Genomic DNA, 19106 nt, shown 5'->3' on the forward strand with positions numbered 1-19106 from the left:
ATTGAGTATATTTTCAGATGGTCTGTTACCCATCTGTATGTTTTCTATGGAGAAATGTCTATTCATGCCTTCTGCCCCTTTTTTAATTAGGTTTTTTTTTTTTTTTGATATTGCGTAGTATAAGCCATTTAAACATTTTGGATATTAACCCCTTATCGGACATATAATTTGCAAATATTTTCTCCCACCCAGTAGGTTGTGAAACTAGTCTTCTTGCTTAAAAATACTGTAGTAAGATCACTTGGAGCAGTCTTCATTCTCAAGAATCACCCAACTGAGTGCTGTCTGACCCAATTTTGCAGTAGACCCATCACTAGGATCTCATCATACTCTGGCAAAGAAAGCACAAACTCCAACTGAAAAAGAAATAACTTACACACTGAAAGAATTAAAAGATTCTGCTAAAAAAATATGGGCAGAAGCCTGGGAATATATGTGAAGTGGATGCTGAGAATGTGAGATGGACAGACTATAACACTATGTACTTGGGCCAAATTGATTGATGTGGGTGCACTCAACATATATTCTGGATTTGATGTTTTAGGATATACAGCTGGATATGGCTCTGTACTTGATTGGTTAACTCAAAAAAATAGTCTCCTACATTTAATGAAACTGAGATGCCAAAGCTTCCCTAGCAGTATGTGGAGGGAATCCAAAGGCTCAAGGTGATAAAGTGTCAGAGTAGACATATTCTGTGTGGCTTGCATACCACCCCTCACCTCCCACCACACCCCCTGAGAGGGTCAGCTTGAAACAACAAACATTTAATATATCTCACAGTTTCAAGGGTCAGGAATGGTTAGCAGGGTAGTTCTGCTGAGGGTCTCTCATAGGCTGCAATCAAGATGTTGGCTGAGACTGTTAGCTCAAGGCTCGCCTGGGGCTGAAGGATCTGTTGCCAAGATGGCTCACTCACATGGCTCTTGGCAGGAGGCCTCAGTTTCTCACCAAAGGAGACTCTTCATAGCAGTTTGAGTGTCTTCACATCACAGCAGCTGGCTTCCTCCAGAGCAAGTGACCCAAGGGAGAAAGAGCAAGGCAGAAAAGCCACAATGTCATGCCTCGCCTTGGAAGTGAGGCTCTATTCCATTGATCACAGAGACCAATCATGATACTCTTGGAGGGGACCACACACGGGCAAGAATACCAGAGGCAGGAATCACTGGGATCCATCTTGAAAGCCAGCTGTCACAGCAACTTGGCCTTCTACCAGCCAGCTCTGCCACCTTCCTTCTCTGTAGATGCCTTGCCAAGCTTCTGAAGACCAGGCTCAGGGAGCCATGTTGAGTTTGGTTTAGCGAAGGTCTGGTTTGTGAATCTGGGGAATTTGTTGAAGTGTTGGGCTAAGAGCGATGTCAACTTCAGTCAGAGGAATTAATATTGTGCCTTTTCCCCCCCACCATTGAAGATTATAGTGGGGCCATGGATCTGTTTGGAGACATAGATGACATTTCTTCAGAGAGTGATGGGGACAATCAACCACCTATTCCAGGAAAGCCTGTTGTAAGTATAGTTACTAATCACAACTGGCCCCACTGTTCAAAGCTGAGGAAAAAGTTTCAGAGGCTGATGGGTTTGACTCGCTCATGTAGAGAGAGGACATGGATAATGAGCTGTCTGAAACATTTGATGAATAGTGACTTTCTTGGTTATGTTGAATATTAGGGGGCAGAGAAGGAACTGCTTGAAGTGAATTTGATGCTGAACTTAAGGGGCTAGATGTAAGGATTCATAATTTGAAAACCCTTGATTTAAAATTTTTTCTTATTCAGACCTGTGCCAAGAAGTGTGTACTATTTGACATTCTTTGATTTTAATGGTTACCTAGTGAGGGGCTGCATACCTCTGTTGCTAAATATCTTATGCAAACTGATATGTCAACATTTTTTCTGGTAATGCAGGCTAACAGATCTTGTTTTGCATGGTAGTTTTTTGTTTTTGTTTTGTCTGTTTTTTTGGTTCCCCCCCCCCTTTTTTTTTTGCAGGGAAAGAGAATGAAATTTGGGGGTGAGGCCTGGAGGGGTTACTGACTGCTTTATCTCTGAAGCAGTGTCTAAATTTACTTCCTGGACTTGCCATTGTGGCTCAGTGGAAATGAATCTGACTAGTATCCCTGAGGACACGGGTTCGATCCCTGGCCTCGTTCAGTGGGTCAGGGATCCAGTGTTGCTGTGAGCTGTGGTGCAGGTCGCAGACGTGGCTCAGATCTGGTGTTGCTGTGGCTGTGGTATAGGCTGGCAGCTGTAGCTCCGATTTGACCCCTAGCCCTGGAACTTCCACATGCCTTGGGTGCACCCCCCCCAAAAAAAAAGCAAAAATAAATGAATACATAAATTTACTTTCTGCCAAACCTGCATCTGCCTAGTGCAGAAGGAGAGCCAGAGCATTTCTAATGTCATTCCAAATTCTCACATTCTTATATTTCTTTTAGGACGGATGTGGAGGACCTCAGGACCAGCAGAAGGAAGAGTCGATTTTTGAAACAAAAATAGAAGTAGAAATTCCCATTATCAACTCTGATTTAGGGAATGAGTTGTACTTTGTTAAACTACCCAAATTTCTCAGCATAGAACCCAAGTAAGAGGACTGATTAAATTTTTTTCCCGTGATACTGAGTAAAAATATGTGGAAAATAAATGTTTTCTTATTTATAATGAGTCAGCTAATCACAAAGATGGGAGATTTCTCAGGTAACTCTGAAAAAATAAATTTAGGATGTGCCGTGACAGAAAAATGATGAACTATTGTGTGAGAAAGTTTTAATACTTATAATTCTAGCATTTTGGCACTTTCTTATAAATGAACAGACATCATAGTAGATGAAGGTATTTTTCACTATCATAAAGCTGAAAATCAGAAAATGAGAGTAGGAAGTTTGCTAGAGAAATCACAAATGTTCAGTGCAAAAGCCATCATTAATCTAGAAAAGACAGTGATTTTAGACAACAAAATATTGTTGATGGGTATTCACGAAGGTGCACAAATGCAAGCACTTGTGAAACTAAACATGTCACTTTAAAAATATGAAAAGATGGCGTTCCCGTCATGGCACAGCGGAAATGAATCTGACTAGGAACCATGAGGTTGCAGGTTCGATCCCTGGCCTCACTTAGTGGGTTAAGGATCCGGTGTTGCCATGAGCTATGGTGTAGGTCACAGACGCAGCTCAGATCTGGCGTTGCTGTGGCTGTGACGTAGGCTGGCAGCTATAACTCCAATTGGACTCCTAGCCTGGGAATCTCCATATGCCATGGGTGTGGCCCTAAAAAGACAAAAAGACAAAAAAAAAATGAAAAGATAGGTCATGTGTCACCTATGCTTTAGGGAGACATATTTCACCACAGACACAAAAAAATGTTAAATTTTCAATTAGTCCCATTTGGATTTTATTTCAGGTAGTATGCTTTAGAATCAAATTTTGGCGAGTCACAGACATTGAAAAACTTATGGTCTCCGGAGGAGACAGTATGGGGGGTGGGGGGATGTGCTTGGGCTGTGGGATGGAAATCCTGTGAAATCAGATTGTTATGATCATTATACAACTACAGATGTGATAAATTCATTTGAGTAATAAAAAAAAAAAAAGAATCAAATTTTGGGAGGTCCTGTTGTGGCTCAGTGGGTTAAGAACTTGACTAGTATCCATGAGGATGAGGGTTCGATCCCTGGCCTCACTTGGTAGCTTAAGGATCCAGCATTGCCACAAGCTGTGGTGTAGGTCGCAGATGTGGCTTGGATCTGCCTAGACCAGCAGTTGCAGCTCCCATTCCACTTCTAGCCCAGAAGCTTCCATATGCCACAGGTTGGCCCTAAAAACCAAAATAAAAAGAAAGAAAAAGAAAAAATCAAATTTCAAGAAAGTATAGTAATATTTTGCATACTTTGAAGTTTTACCTGAAGTTATTTGTCTACTGTGATTTTTTAAAAAACATATTGGTACATTTTGTAAAGATTATTATTTTATAGCATTAATTATATTGAATACTAAAGATGGCTAATACTTCATTAAAAAACAATTTTTAGGCCTTTTGACCCTCAGTATTATGAAGATGAATTTGAAAATGAGAAAGTGCTTGATGAGGATGATAGGACCAGGTTAAAATTAAAGGTACGATTCCACACTTTTTTCCTATGTGTGTGTTTTTAAGTTTTTCCCTTTTATACAGTAATATACAGAGATAACATTTTGACACTTGAGCTTAAAAAAATGATCTTTATGTTTACTATTCAATCAATAAATAACTGTTTAAAACAAGGAATTAAATGTCTTTTCAAAGTATTTTTAGGGGAGAAAGTACATAGCCTTTAAAAAAAAATCCATGTGGAACTGTCACTTTTCTAACTTTTCTTTTGGGGTCATAATTTTTGGACAGAAGTAAGATAAAAATTCTTGAAAACTGTTAGCTACCCCTTCAGAATAAATAATAATGTAGCAAGATATATGGAACCGCCTCCACACTTTATAGTGAATCAACCCGAGCAACTTACCTAGTAGGAACATCTCAGGGCTCTTTATGGACATTCAGATTATGCACAGAGAGAGGCCTTGTCATTAGGTGCTTTCCCTCAAGGAGGCCAGAGTGGCAAAGCCCTAGCATTGTTCTCACAGGAATGACTCTGGCTTTGATGAGGTTTTGGATGAGCTTCTGCTAGGCACTTCACTGGTAGCAGTGGTGGGACCTGTTTTTATGATACTTTTGTGATTCCTCACTTTATGGGTAAGGCAAAGCCCAAGTCTCAGGTTTTAATTTATTGTTAATTAATTGTTTATTCTTTTCTTTTTTGCTTTTTAGATCCACACCCATGGCATATAGAGGTTCCCAGGCTAGGGGTCCAATTGGAGCTACAACTGCTGGCCTACGCCACAGCCACAGCCGTGCCAGATCCAAGCCACATCTGCAACCTACACCACAGCTCACGGGCAGATCCTTAACCCACTGAGCGAGGCCAGGGATCGAACCCGCAACCTCGTGGTTCCTAGTCAGATTCGTTTCCACTGCGATACGACAGAAACACCAATTTTTTATTCTTTAAAAAGCATTTTTTTTTAATGTAATGCCTAGATCTCCCCTGTCTTACTAGGCTAATGGGCCCTTTTAGTCCTTCTTTTATTGGGCTCATAGCCCTTCAAATGAGGCTGCAGTAGGCAAAGGTCTCCATTGTAACTGTCTACCTCACATGGACCCAAGGTTTCTGCTTCCATTGCCATGAACTGAGTGCAGAGATTTAAACAAAACGTCTGCTAGTTTAACTAGTATCTCCAAGTATCTGTAGAAGGTTGCCTAATCAGCTCTTTTTTTGGTGAGCTTATTTTCCCACTACCTATGAATTCTTGGCACGTGACTATATGTCACTTGAGAAAGGAATATGCAGTCGTTACACTGGTTTTCTAATGCCTTTGTGTTTTGAACCAGGTAGAAAATACTGTGCGATGGAGGATACGCAGGGACGAAGAAGGAAATAAAATTAAAGAAAGCAATGCTCGGATAGTCAAGTGGTCAGATGGAAGGTGAGCACAAATGCCTGAAGAGTGTGGAAATAGGAAGTTCCCAGGTGACAGAGAGGGTTAAGGATCTGGCATTGCCACTGCTGTGGCATAGGTCGCAACTGCAGCTTGGGTTGGATCCTTGGCCCAGGAATTTCCTGTGCCATGGGTGTGCCTCCCCCCACCCCCCAAAAAAAGAGTATGGAAATACCCAGAGGGAGGATGTGGATAACTGACATTAGCTGTGTAGGACCTTATTTGGGAGTAAGCTTTCATTAAAGAATTAACAAAAATCTAGGCCTCTGGCATTACCTGGGAAACCTGGGAGAAATAGATAGGGTTGAGATCACAGTGTTGGCCTGTTGGGAGACTTTAGACACCAACCCAAACTGTGATCAAATCCATGGTATCTACTTTGCTGAGGTGAAAACCTTATGTTAGCACCCATACGTGGCTATTAGACATTATAAATTGGTATATTTGGGAAAATGGTTTCTATTTTACTAAAATTTTACTAATTAAGTGGTAGAGATTGGGAAAATGATAAAAATAATTACTTTTCATGTTGAAAGGAAGATGGACTTTACCACATTTTTTAACTAAAATGTTAACCAACTGAAATGTTAGTTAACATTGTGATAACTAAAGCTACCTCCTTTAGTTAGTTTGCAGTATCTTTTCTGAGTTTTTCTATGAATTTGGTATGAGGACAGAATCCTGCAGTTCCACAGCATTTAAGAACAGCTAACAGGGTAGAATGGAAGCTATAGGGTTAGTAAAATATCTGAATGATGTCTGCTTCTAGCCTGTCCCTGCATTTAGGCAACGAGGTGTTTGATGTCTACAAAGTCCCACTGGAGGGCCATCAAAACCACCTGTTCATTAGAGAAGACACTGGTCTGCAGGGACAAGCCATCTTTACGTCCAAACTCACCTTCAGGTAATTATTCATAATGACCTATTGCTACTTGAGGTTAAAGAGCAGCACGGTAGAGAGGTTGGTCCCAATGGACGTGATTTCGAGGTGCAGCTCATCCGGGCCCATCACCTTTGCTGCAAGTTGCTGTTTCTCAGGGAGCCAGTTCACCAAATGGAAACCAAAAGGAGCCAGCCGTATGAACCACAAGCCTGGTTATTAACTCACAGTGATCACCACACCTGGCCAAGGGCCTAGACTGCCTATGCCACTCTGCTAGTCAGTGTGTCCTTCCCCTTTAAGAACGTTTACCTGGGAAGCCCACCTATCACAAGAATGCTCTGGGTGTGCACATGGGCGGGGGCCATGGCCTGAGCCCCAGGAGGCCTCCAGTGCTGCGGAAGGTTCAGCTACAGCCTCTCCACACACCTCCACCCCGCAGGACACGGTGCTTATCCTCTGTGCGGCTTCCCTGAAGGAGCCGAGCACTTAGAGGACTGTCACAATGCATTCAAGGCTTCTTTCTGGGGTCAGGGAAATGTTCTGAATCAGGCTGTGGTCAAGGTCACACAAATTTACAAGTGAAAAAATTGCTTCATAATTTCTTAAATGAGTGAGTTTTATGGTATGCAAACTATACTCACGAAGTCTGTTGCTCTGTTTTAAAGCCTGTAGTGGACAGACAGCTCTTGAGGTTCAGTTTGTTCTTAGGTAGCTGTTGCGTGAGAATGCTGAACCCTAACCACTTGATGTAGGTCCCCATGACTTTGTCCCTTTGAAGAATGAATTCAGCAAAGAGACTGAGGGTAGTGAGGCAAATAAGTGTTTATTAAGAGAGAAGGGAGAGAAGATAGGTATTGAAAAAGCACAGACAGGGACAGGCTGGGGTGTGGGGTGTAGAGAGCGAGATAGAGACAGAGAGAAAGAGCAAGAGAGGTAGAGCAAGAGATCTTTTAAATCACTTGTATGGGAGTTCCCCTTGCAGCTCAGCAGGTTAAAAATCCAACTAGGAGTTCCCATTGTGTCTCAGCAGGTTAAGGAACTGACATAGTATTTGAGGATGCAGGTTCGATCCCTGGCCTGGTTCTGTGGGTTAAGGATTTGGCATTGCCACAGGCCGAGGTGTAGGTCACAGATGCAGCTTGGATCTGGTGTTGCCTTGGCTGTGGTGTAGGTTGAAAATGTGGCTCGGGTCTGGCATTGCTGTGGCTCTGGTGTAGGCCAGCAGCTGTAGCTCTGATTGGACCCCTAGCCTGGGAACCTCCATATGCCACAGGTGCGGCCCTAAAAAAAGGCAAACAAAACAAAACAAAACAAAAAAACTGTCTTCTTCAGTCAAAAATGCATTGATTTTTTTATTATAATTTTTAAAATATTTGATATTTTATTTTTTTTGGCTTTTTAGGGCCACAGCTGCGGCATATGGAAGTTCCCTGGCTAGGGGTCTAATCGGTGCTGCAGCTGACAGTCTATACCACAGCCACTGCAATGCCAGATCCGAGGCATGTTTGTGACCTACACTACAGCTCATGGCAATGCTGGATCCTTAACCCACTGAACAAGGCCAGGGATTGAACTGGTGTCCTAATGGATACTAGTCTGGTTTGTTACTGCTGAGCCAGAACGGGAACTCCAAGAAATGCTTTGCTTTCTGCATCAGAGACTCCTGCTGTCCTTGTCCCCCTGGGCTGTCATGAGGACCCCCACTACTGTGACCTGCCTCCTTGCTTTGATCTTCCTTCCAATTTCATCTACACGGAGGGACTCACCTTCAGTTCTTAAATTGTGCCTTCTGGCCTCTGTGTCACACACAACTGAAACTTCCTATCTCTTCTGTGATGGAGCTTGAGTTTTTTGTAAAAGCCCTAGACCCTGCCTCCTGCCTCTCCCCCACCCTTCCACTCCCACTTTGCCCCGTCAGCTTTCCCTGGGAGGTGGTGCTGAGGGAGGAACTTCCTGGGGAGTAAGAGAGTAAGGAAGGCCCAAAGGAGGGGATGTGTCAAAGGAGAATTGTCACTGTCCACAGCTGTGTTTGCTGTTGGTACGATTGTTTCCAAATATTCTTAGTAAACACTGAGATTTTGTCTGTTTCCCGCAGACCTCACTCTACAGACTATGCCACACATAGAAAGGTGACCCTGCCCCTTGCTAATAGATCCTCGAGGACACAGACAATCAGAATCTTACCAATTGCTGGTCGTGATCCTGAATGCCAACGCGCAGAGATGATTAAGGTATGTTGGCCAGGTTTCATCCTTGGATTTTGGAGGGTATTAAGAACTGTGCTTTCTTAGGATAGCATATTAATTCACCATTGTTTGTTGCACACTCATTTAATTTCCTGTAGTTATCAGGGAGCCAGCTTAACCTTCTAAGCACTCCAGTGGTTAACCAGAGTAATGGTCATAGTCAATGGCCTTTGGCCAGATGGAGCATTCCAGACACTTGGGTGCTCTCTCTCCAATCTATGAGATTTTCAGATGGAAACTGATAATTTAAAAGATGGAACCTTGGAGTTCCCTGATGGCTCAATGGGTTAAGGATCCAGCAGTGTCACTGCTGTGGCTCAGGTTCATTCCCTGGCCCGGGAACTTGCATTTGCTATGGGAGTGGCCAAAAACAGCAACAACAATGTAACCTTTGACAGGTATCAGAAAATTGTGTTAGACAGGTAATGATGTAGGAAGGTCAAAAGGACATTCCTGACTCATTTGTCACTGGCCCTGCCTTGTGAACCCGCTTGTGCAGAAAGCCAGGCAGATGGAAGGGAATGAAGGCTCTACTTGGGGACTTGGGGACACTCCCCTACCAGCACCCCCCTCCCAGACAGGAATATCTGGGCCCCATGCAGTCTGGTGGAGCCTGGGCAAGTCAGGGATCTGTCTCAGGTGAAGAGACACTGCCTCCCTCTTGCACCCCCTGGGTCTGGATGAGCTTCCGCAGGCCCGTTGCTGCTCTCTGGGCTCTGCCTGGCAGCACAAGGGACACTGCAGCTCTCACGGCCATGCCTGTGCTACTTTTGACAGGGTGGGTACTGTGAGGGAGGCTTTCATTTCACCCTTGTGTTGTCTTCATGCCCGGGAACCAAACAAGATGATGACCTGTGTGGTAGCAGAGCTGTGACTTGGAGAGAACTGCCCCCTGAGGACATAGATGTTATCCTGGGGGAGGCCTTTACATGTTCTCTAGAGTAAAGTAGCTTCAAGTGGGTACTTGACTAGTGCATTTTTTTTTTTTTTTAAGTTCAGCTGTTTATTTGCTTCTTTACAGAAAGAAGAGGAACGTTTGCGGGCTTCTGCTCACCAGGAGACCCTCCATCTCAGGGAAAAGCAGAACCAGCAGGGGCCGAGTGCCCACACCCAGGACCCCAGCAGTGACAAGGAGGGCAATGAAACCGTCAAAAACCATCACCAAAGGGAACACCGAGGTGAGCTGGGTGGGGAGGTCACACTCTGTCATCTCAGGGCTGTGGGGACACTTGTGCTCTTGGTGGGGGGGGGCTCCAGTCTTGCTGTTATTCATTTACGACAACAGTACAAAGGCCTTTTGTTTTTGTTTTTATTTTTTTAAACTTAGCTGGGAAAATAAAATCAATTAAACAATTTATGTCCTTATGGAGGAATGTGTATGATAGTTTGCCCACTTGTGTAATTAAGAGCCCAATGTTTAAACTCTCTGGTTTTAAAAAAATATGTGCATGAAGTCCTTTGGGTATGAAAGTTACATATACCTCTTCACCAACACTTTAAAAAAGTATTGGCACCTCAAGGGAAAATACACAGTGGGAAGTAACAATATTCAGCAATAGAAAAATTCAGGTATAAATGGGTCTTCATCTTTGAAGGTCAATCCCATATCTAAAGTTCCTTTGCTTTCAGAGGAACGGGCCAGAATCTTTTCTTCAGAGAGTGATGAGAGACAAGATGAAGATAAGGCTCAAAGAATGCTGAGAGCAAAGAAACTCACCAGTGATGAGGTAAAGCCGAATATATTCAATCTGAAGGGGTTTTCCCTGTGCCCACAAGTCAGCTCCTGGAATAAAGAGCTCACCGCCCAGGAGCACAGACAGATGTCTACACACCTCCCTGTAGCTCAGTGAGATGAATGCAGTGACGAGACTAGGAGGGCCTGACACTGTGCGAGGTGGGTAGCTGCCCGGAGTAGTACCTGTCACTGGGTGTTGAAGGCAGAGTGCTGGGTGGGCTGGCAATGCCTGTGAGGAATGACACACAGTCGAGACACCAGGGCTGGACGAGAGAACTAGAAATAGTTTGGTGTGGGAGAGCAAGGGGCCTCTCGTGTTCATCGTGGGAACTGGGCATCCTCACTATTTGGGTATAAAAAAAATAGTGAAGGGTTATTTCACTTCCATGTTATTAAAAATTATTTTCCTTTAATTATTTCCTTTTCCACTTAGAAGATCACAAGTGCAAAGAAATTTTAGGTCCTAATTATACAAGTAGTCACGGTGTTGCTAGTGGGCCATAATCATTCGCTCAGTGTTTTCTGAACACCAAGGGGCCCCACTCTGCATTTGGTTACAGATCAGAGGGAGCATGTCTGTAACAGAAATGTCTCTTACTGTGTAAGGGACACATTCATTTTTCATGTAAAAATATACACCTGAAACTTTGAAAGCATGCTGAAAAAGCACATAAAGCAATCAGTCCTTTATTAAAAACCGAAGGCTTTAAAATACTGAAAGTACTGAGGAAGCAGAGGAGTGCACTTCAAGTCCCCATCAGGATGGAGGATGGAGCGAGGTGTCCCTCGGCACTGCCCACCACCTTGGGAAGCCTGGGCTCCCCTTGCCTAACCTGCAGAGACAGGGTCTGTGGACAATGTTGCCACTGGGGGGTTGAGTTCTAACATGACAGGCTGGCTTCCCCCCATCGGCTCAGAACTACTTTAAACAAAATTTCCAGGAACACCCAGTAAGGAACTTTACATCTTCTTTCTTGTATCTGTTCAGGAAGTGAACCCTCCGGAAGGAGGAAAGCAGGGAGTGAAGAGGAAAAGGATGACTGAAGCATAAAATGTGCGCTCACTGTAAATCTGGTTTTCAACAGTTTGTTTTAAAACCATGATGAAATGACTTGTTTTGATTGAAGTGAGGAATTGAGTTGCTTTTGCATAACCCTAGTTGTGATTTTAACATGTTCAGGAGCAAGTCTGTGCCTTTAGAAAATCCATTCTTCCCAAAAAGAAGTTTATTTTGCTAACTTGTTAGCTCTGGGTCTTGGATTTCTGAGCACAGCCTCAGCCCGTGCCCCTGGGTGGCTTAGGTTCAGCTGGGATATCGCCTCCCCTGGAGGGTCTTCCCTGTGCTGCCCAGCAGGGCGCTCTGCTGGCGTGACTCTGACTCTTCACTGACCCCACGGCCCTGTGACCTTGTCAGAGCAGATACTGCACAGGAGGGCTCACTGGAGACTTGGAGATTTGGCAAGTGCTATGCAGGCCTTACCAGTTCTCACCCTCCAAACAATTCCAAGGGCAAGTGCTGTTATTCCCATTTTACAGATGTGGAAGTTAAGTTAGAACTTAAAATCTGTCCAAAGCTTTTTCTTCTCAAGTTAAAGAAAAACATTTTTGAGATAAGGGTCAGGAACTTATTTGCACAGCAGTCACAGAGCTGAGCAGATACATTAGCGACCTTGTAGAGAAAGACACTCAAAATACCTGAGAGAAATGGTCACCAAGAGGTTTAGAGAAAAGAGCAGTGGGAAACAAAACCCCAGATCTCACTTCTAGACTTGTAAACAGTGCAGTAGCTGGAACATAATAGATACTCAATATTTTTGAATGAGCAAACTGGCGACATTATCTTTTCTGAAGTCAGTTTCCTCAGCTTAGTGGGATTTAGACTTGACCATGTAAATCCTTCATGAGTTAATATTTATATCCCTCTACCTCTGAGAGTTGCATACCAATTAGATGTGTTTTTTTTTAAAGGGTTTATTGTTAATTAGAAATGGTCAAAGAAAAAGAAATGGCCCATCATCCTACCACACAGAAAACCTGGATATATTTCTCTCCATTTCATACAGCATAGTTTCATAGTTATGTAGTAAATGCAGCCACAATTAGCACTCACTCCCGAAAGGTCGTTTAAAGATTCATCCATCAGGTGGAAAGGTACTAGCATAGTTAGTCATGAGGTTGGCTAGTCTTTCCAGGCCTGGCCTGGACCAACAGGAACAGATGGGGCAGTTGGGCAGAGCCTAGAGGCCCTCAACCCTTGCAGACTTGCCTGAAAGCTTAAGGTTTGAAGGATAAAAGATGTCTGGCAATTTTGGACCCATATGTGGTCGTCCACTCCCATTGTAGGTGCCGAAAGGAGCAGGGTGCCGCTGTGCTGAGTGTGAGGGCATTGTCTCCCCACAGGCACAGCTCCTGGTGCCACGTCCATCCAGATTCAAAGGAGCTGGAGTTACCTGACAACTCAAGCACCTGAGCCTCTGACTTGCCCAATAAGATAGGCATCAGGACTCCGGGGAATGTTAAGTCCAACAGCCATTCTTAGAAAGCCCACCAACACTAAAGATTTAAGGGGCATTTCTTGATTCCTTAAGTTTCAGAATTGAATTATTTGACATTTGTCCCCCAAAGCTTCCTCAAACTCCATTACAAGTTTCACTGATTTTCTCTTTTGGCTGGTGACTGATGAGCAATGTCTTTGCTTTACCATAAAATAATCTCTAGTTTGAGAGCAGGATTGATGCCCATCAGGACCAGGACGCATTGTATCATAGGACCCTCTTTCTTCAAATTTGTCAACTGAATTCAATTTTATGGTATGAAATTGAACCATATGAACTTACTACTTTTACGGTTATAAATGGTCAAGTGTTGACAATTTTATATGATTTAACTTAGTAGGGTGGGATAGTGAAACTCGGGGAAATTAATAAGCTTGTTCTTTTCTTCCTATGTGAGGAATAAACTTTAGAATATAGAAACTAAAGAGATTTTCCAAAAAGTCCAAGTCTATAGGATATTTGATAAACTTTATTGAAATTATTCCAATGTGAAGTGGCAAATTCTAAATGCCTACAGTCCATAGTCTTCAAAAGAAACTTTGCTGTGTTATTACAAACCAATATTAATAATATTAATATTTTGGAATATTTAAGTATCAGTATTATAAAATTCATTGCTTTTAAATTTATAAAAATTGAAAAATTAAAGCATTTAAATGCCTGGTTTCATATGACAAAGAAAGATACACTGTTATAAAGGTAATTTTCAAGCTTTTAAACATAACTAAACCAAATATAATTCATCTAAAAAGACTAGGAGAAAAAGTGGGCATTTATTCAAAATTACAATTTTTGAATGTGTATGACCATGTATGCAAATTCTTTTTTATAATTCCTAAGCAAATCTAAATAGCTGCAACAGCTAAATCAAAGATTTTATTCTTTGAAGAAAAAATATGAAATTTAAACTCATATACATATTCACCAAGAAGCACCCAGAATTTGTTCTTAAACTTTACTCTCTGAATGGACTATAATATAGGACAAAGACATTTTAGGCCTATTAATTGCTTTGCAGTATTTAAAACAAACTGATATCTGTAGAAGAGGAGTTAAGCCTCATGCATCAGGGAGTCTGATTATCTTAAAAGTATAGGAACTTGAGCAACGATGCTAAGAGAACATGGCCAGTGGTGCTTTGCAGAGTTACTAGCTATTCTTCCCTGCAGTAGGTGCCCTACATAAAATTCCATATATGCCAGTGAAGGCTTTCTAAAGTACTTGGTTATGGTTTACAAGATTGGCTCCTCTGAATGAAAAGACTGCAGGCTAGAGTTTCACATTAACAAACTGTTACAAATGCTTTGTTATAAAAAATTCCAATTTGTTCAGCTTTTATAGGGAAGGACTCAACAGAACTAAATTATAATCCAGAAAAATCAATATGATATAAGAATGACCAAATTAAAATAAGAATATAAAAATCTTTATTATAAATATGATTTTCTCAATTTAAAAATTTGTGCAGAGTCCCTTTGAGAAATAGCTAGAAACATTAATGGTCAGTGGGAGCTGATGGAAAAGATAGTTCTATAGACGTTTAGACTGAAGAACTCACACCCCTTGACAGGAGTTGCTCTGACACATCCAGTGTGCTTCGTTCTCATGGGTGCTATGTCTTCCGTTAATACTATTCGAAAGTGGAGTGGTCTTGAGGGGAATGAAATAAATAAGACAGAAAGACAAATACTATGTGATCTCACTTATATCAGAATCTTAAAAAACTATAGATACAGAGAAGAGATTGGTGCTTGCCAGAGGTGGGGGCATGGTGAAGGTGGTCAAATGCTATAAGCTTCCAATTATAAGAGAAATAAGTCCTAGAAATATGATGTACAGCATAGTGATGATAGTTAATAATACTGTATTGTATACATGAAAGGTGCTGAGAGAAGAGGTCTTAAAAGTTCTCATCACAAGGAAAAACATTTTTTAAAATGTGAGGTGACAGATGTTAACTAAACTTATTGTGGTAATCATTTTCCAATATGTGCTTTTATCAAATCATTATGTTGTACACGTTAAAACAATGTTATATGTCAACTATCTCAATAAAACTAGAAAGAAAAAATTTTTCAGTGAAATGGCATTGAAATGAAGGAACAACACTGGATAGTACTGGACTTACAGAGCATGGACATTGCTATGGACTCCAGAAAACAACGATCCTCATATCACCTGGGAGGTAACACTGATTCCTAATTTTATAAAGAAAAAGTGAGGCAGCCTTGGGACCATAGAGCCAAACATTTAAGATTTTATGACACCCCATGAGTCTTTTAATCTTATTTTTAATGGCAGCAAGGGATACACAGTGTACAATAGAATGTGACTAACATTTTATCAAAACATTTTTTCCTTTATAATTTTCATTATAGCCTGGAATCCCCTTTTTAAATGAAAAAACATCAGATACTGTCAATAGAAAAACAGTTTACAAAGTTCTATACATATAACTTTTCCAGAGGGCATCTATTTCACAAAGCAAGTATGTGGCTTATTTCATTCAAATAATGAGAATTTGAAATTTAACAACCAGGATAATTCTTAAAATATCTACCATAATCTGCTAATTTTTTAAAACACAAAATGTCTATTTGGCCTTATAAATGACAGGCAGCCTTAGAAAATGTAGGCTTTAGCTATAGTATACAGCACCAAAATCCATTTTAATAATATCAACATTGATTTTTTAAATACATGCAATTTCATGTAGACAAACTGGAAAAATTAGAACTTCAACAAATATGAATATAAAATTTGATAAAATGGGAAACTGAGGTTTTTTTGTTTTTTTTGTTTTTGTCTTTTTGACTTTTTCTAGAGCTGTTCCCGCGGCATATGGAGGTTCCCAGGCTAGGGGTCGAATCGGAGCTGTAGCCACCGGCCTATGCCAGAGCCACAGCAACGCAGGATCCAAGCCGAGTCTGTGACCTACACTACAGCTCACAACAGATCCTTAACCCACTGAGCAAGGCCAGGGATTGAACCCGCAACCTCATGGTTCCTAGTCAGATTCATTAACCACTGCACCACGACGGGAACTCCGAAATTGAAAGCTTTTAAAAAAACAAATTTAAAAATGCAAAGAATATTCTTTGTTTAGATAACCAGATATGTTTATATTGCTTAGACTACAAAAACTTAAATTATTAGAAAATCTTTGGTTTAAAAAAGTCAGGAGTATTTCACAACCTTAATCTATTATAAAATTTTAGAGCAGTATAGAAATACTGAAAGTTATTAAAAGGGTAAAAGGTGCCAGATTTTTAAAGATCAAAGTAAACACCCAGTTTTCTCCCTTCTAATTACAACTCTTGAAAGATTTTCTGTACTCAATCAGATGAATGTTCATGCTTATTTATTAAGAAATCTTTTCTTCAATTATATAATTAACTGTTGTAGCTCAGAATTGGAATGGTACAAGCAAAACACTCAACTTTTATCACACTTTGATAAATAATAAGTGAAAAAGACATTACTCGTAAGTATGATAACACAATTCTAGGGAGGGTCCCACCTAACCTGTATTAAAAAAACTTTGGGAAGGAAAGGGTAATGTATTGACTAATAGGTCAAGGCAAGCAAGGAGACCTTGCTGAAAGTGGACTAGTAGTTCTGCATACCTGGCCATGCTGAGGCCCCACCCTGCTGGAACTGTGTAGTCTCTAAAATCAAGTTCATTTCCAAATTCGCTTATGACAAGGGGGTGGGGGAGAGTGAGGAAGAGTGAGCTTGACCTGCTTACTTGAAAAAAATAAAATAAAAGCCCAGCACCCTATAACTGAAAGGGAGCACCAGAATAGTGCAAAGTCATTTTTCAGCCCCTTTAAAACATTGGATACTGATTCAAAAAGACACACACTCAGTTCTCATGAGGAAAGCTTTTGCCTGCTAAGAAGGCTTATTACAATAGTACACAAGGAGCTGCCTAGCTCATTAGGTAAACAGTCCAGCCCAAGCCAAAGGAGCAGACATTTTATACTTCAATTATAAAAATTTCTTAAAAAATTAACAGCCCTCCCCCTCCCCACCCTGGATATTGAAATGAGATTCTTCCCTTTAGGAAAAATCTCCCTATAAGTGATACAGCCAGGCCTGCATTGTTAGGCCACAACTGCTGATTTCTTTGTCCCATCTTTTGTAGCTATAACGCCTCAGCCACCTCCTGCTCCAGAGGCTGCCCTGAAACAGGGTGTGAATACAGGTCCAACTTGTACATCACACTATTGGATGTGGAGTCAGTCTTCCCACCCTAGTACACTGTTCAACTGTTCACTCTAATACTTTGAGCAAGAGCAGACAACTGGTGTTACGAAAAATTACTTCTATAGATGTGGACCAAAAAGTACAAGATCAAAGGAAAGAGATAATAAAAATTAGATTTATCAAGAACAGCCATTTTCCTTATTGGTTAGAAAATCTGGATAATTGGCGATTACACACCACTCAGGCAATTCTGCACTGCATATGGGAACGTCTCACTCTCCTGTGCAACTCTCAACTTATACCCAGGCTGGTTTCTTAATTACTTTACAGTGACTATCAATTTAAATGACCATTCTGCATGCTCCTCAGACTTAAACTCCACCATTTATTACCTTTGATTTCATGTGTTTAACAATAGCTTTCTTTTTTCTTTTACCCCAAATAACGCAGAGTTGGCTGCATGCCTCTTATAGGGAAGAAAATAGTTTTCCTGCTCTAATAATTTTGTTAATTACTCTGAGCTTTCACAAAAATAATGCCCACATGATTAAAAAGAAAAACTGTAATGAATGTAGACATAGCTGTGCTTTTAAGCAAAGTGTGTAACCTGACCAAGCTGATGACTGCTGAAAACAACTGTAGGTGTGGCTGAGGCCCTCAGGCAGGTGCAGGAGCAGGGACATGGGATGCACCGCATCCTCTCTCCCAGAGATCGGCTTTGGCTCCAAAACAGATGACTAGATTTTGAGTCACCTGTTTTAAAATGCTGGCGTTTGCTTTGCTAGTAACAAAAGACACAGTCTTGCCAAGTTTATGTGTTCTGAACCATGGAAAAAGTGTCCATGCCATGAATAAGGAAAGTTTTGATGTGCCTTGTACCTAAGAGGTGCAACAGCAATTCTGACATCGGCAATGTCCCTTTTTGACTTAAAAAATATTGTTTCTTAAAAATGTTCATAATACATAAATGACTTTCTAAACTTTGTACAATTGTGTTTTTTTTAACCCGACTTAACATAAACCATTTAATTAAGCTAAATTAAAACTGATTTTAGTAGAAAGTAGAAATACTGCTTTAGAATACAAAATATCTACTATTGATTTTACAATTTAAAACTGGTAACAACTTAAACTAGAAAAGATACATGTAGTTAAAAAAAAAAAAAAAAAGATTTCCAGTCTTTTCCCTTCTACCCAGGAAAATGTTATTATCTGACATCACAACAGGAGGCCTTGGTGAGCTTCAAAGTCTCCCAGAGATTATACCTGGTGGACTTACTGGTGGTCTCCTTCAACTCGCCTCTTGCGAACTATGAGAGAAATAAAGAATGTCAGAAATCCCTGTTCATTTGTACAATGTTATTTTGCTTAAAGCAAATAAATTTCTGTGTAATCCAGTTAGGGTTGTACAAAAATGAATTGTCAATTTGCAGTTCACCTGGCCATTAAAATAAAAAATTCTCATCCTTCATCATTATCACTTACCTGTTGAGCACTTAGCTCTCCTGTGCTTACACAGCAGCATTAGAAATCTAAAACAGGAGTTCCTGTTGTGGCTCAGCGGTTAACGAACCCGACTAGCATCCATAAGGATGTAGGTTTGATCCCTGGCCTTGCTCAGTGGGTTAAGGACCCGGCATTGCTGTGAGCTGTGGTGTAGGCCGGTGGCTGCAGCTTTGATTGGACTCCTAGCCTGGGAACCTCCATATGCTGCAGGTGCAGCCATAAAAAGACAAAAAAAAAAAAGAAAGAAAGAAAGGAAAAAAGAAATCTACAACAGAATGGTCAGCAGTCACCTTCAGGTCACTGTGCTTGTCTCAAGTGTGTATTAAAAACATTTACACCTTCATTAAAAAAATAACTTACTATGTTAAATTTGAAATAACATTCAGGCAGCTGAGATTAGACATTATTAAAAGTAATGATTTGCATGCTCTTCTGATTATTTCCTTAG

General features: G+C 41.0%; 2 protein-coding genes across 3 annotated transcripts in view; one reads left to right on the plus strand and one right to left on the minus strand.

Moving 5' to 3' along the window:
• Positions 1–1425: 1425 nt before the first annotated feature.
• LOC125120755 (RNA polymerase-associated protein LEO1-like) lies at positions 1426–10683 on the plus strand. The gene is made up of 8 exons (XM_047769193.1): positions 1426–1506; positions 2435–2580; positions 4027–4111; positions 5418–5512; positions 6294–6428; positions 8503–8638; positions 9675–9831; positions 10283–10683. Exons 1-8 carry the CDS (start codon positions 1426–1428, stop codon positions 10501–10503), a joined length of 1056 nt encoding a protein of 351 aa, XP_047625149.1. The 3' UTR covers positions 10504–10683.
• Positions 10684–15958: 5275 nt separating this feature from the next.
• TMOD3 (tropomodulin 3) overlaps positions 15959–19106 on the minus strand; it is an 84910-nt gene continuing 81762 nt past the window's right edge. The window contains exon 11 of one of the 2 annotated variants that reach the window (XR_007133089.1): positions 15959–18462. Coding sequence is in view for 1 of the 2 variants with exons in the window: in XM_047766340.1 (XP_047622296.1) it covers positions 18428–18462 (35 nt within the window). In the remaining variant the exon portion in view is untranslated. The remainder of the gene's footprint in view (positions 18463–19106) is intronic. The other variant, XM_047766340.1, reaches the window with a different exon arrangement.

The sequence above is a fragment of the Phacochoerus africanus genome, chromosome 2 (assembly GCF_016906955.1).
Source record: "Phacochoerus africanus isolate WHEZ1 chromosome 2, ROS_Pafr_v1, whole genome shotgun sequence".
NCBI classification, from domain to species: domain Eukaryota; kingdom Metazoa; phylum Chordata; class Mammalia; order Artiodactyla; family Suidae; genus Phacochoerus; species Phacochoerus africanus.

What these genes read in the sequence shown, in the direction of transcription:
- LOC125120755 (XM_047769193.1), top strand. Translation starts at nt 1,426, where the DNA reads ATGGATCTGTTTGGAGACATAGATGACATTTCTTCAGAGAGTGATGGG. An exon ending in CTATTCCAGGAAAGCCTGTT is followed by an intron (nt 1,507 to 2,434) that starts GTAAGTATAGTT and finishes TATTTCTTTTAG; the next exon opens with GACGGATGTGGAGGACCTCA. An exon ending in GGACCAGGTTAAAATTAAAG is followed by an intron (nt 4,112 to 5,417) that starts GTACGATTCCAC and finishes GTTTTGAACCAG; the next exon opens with GTAGAAAATACTGTGCGATG.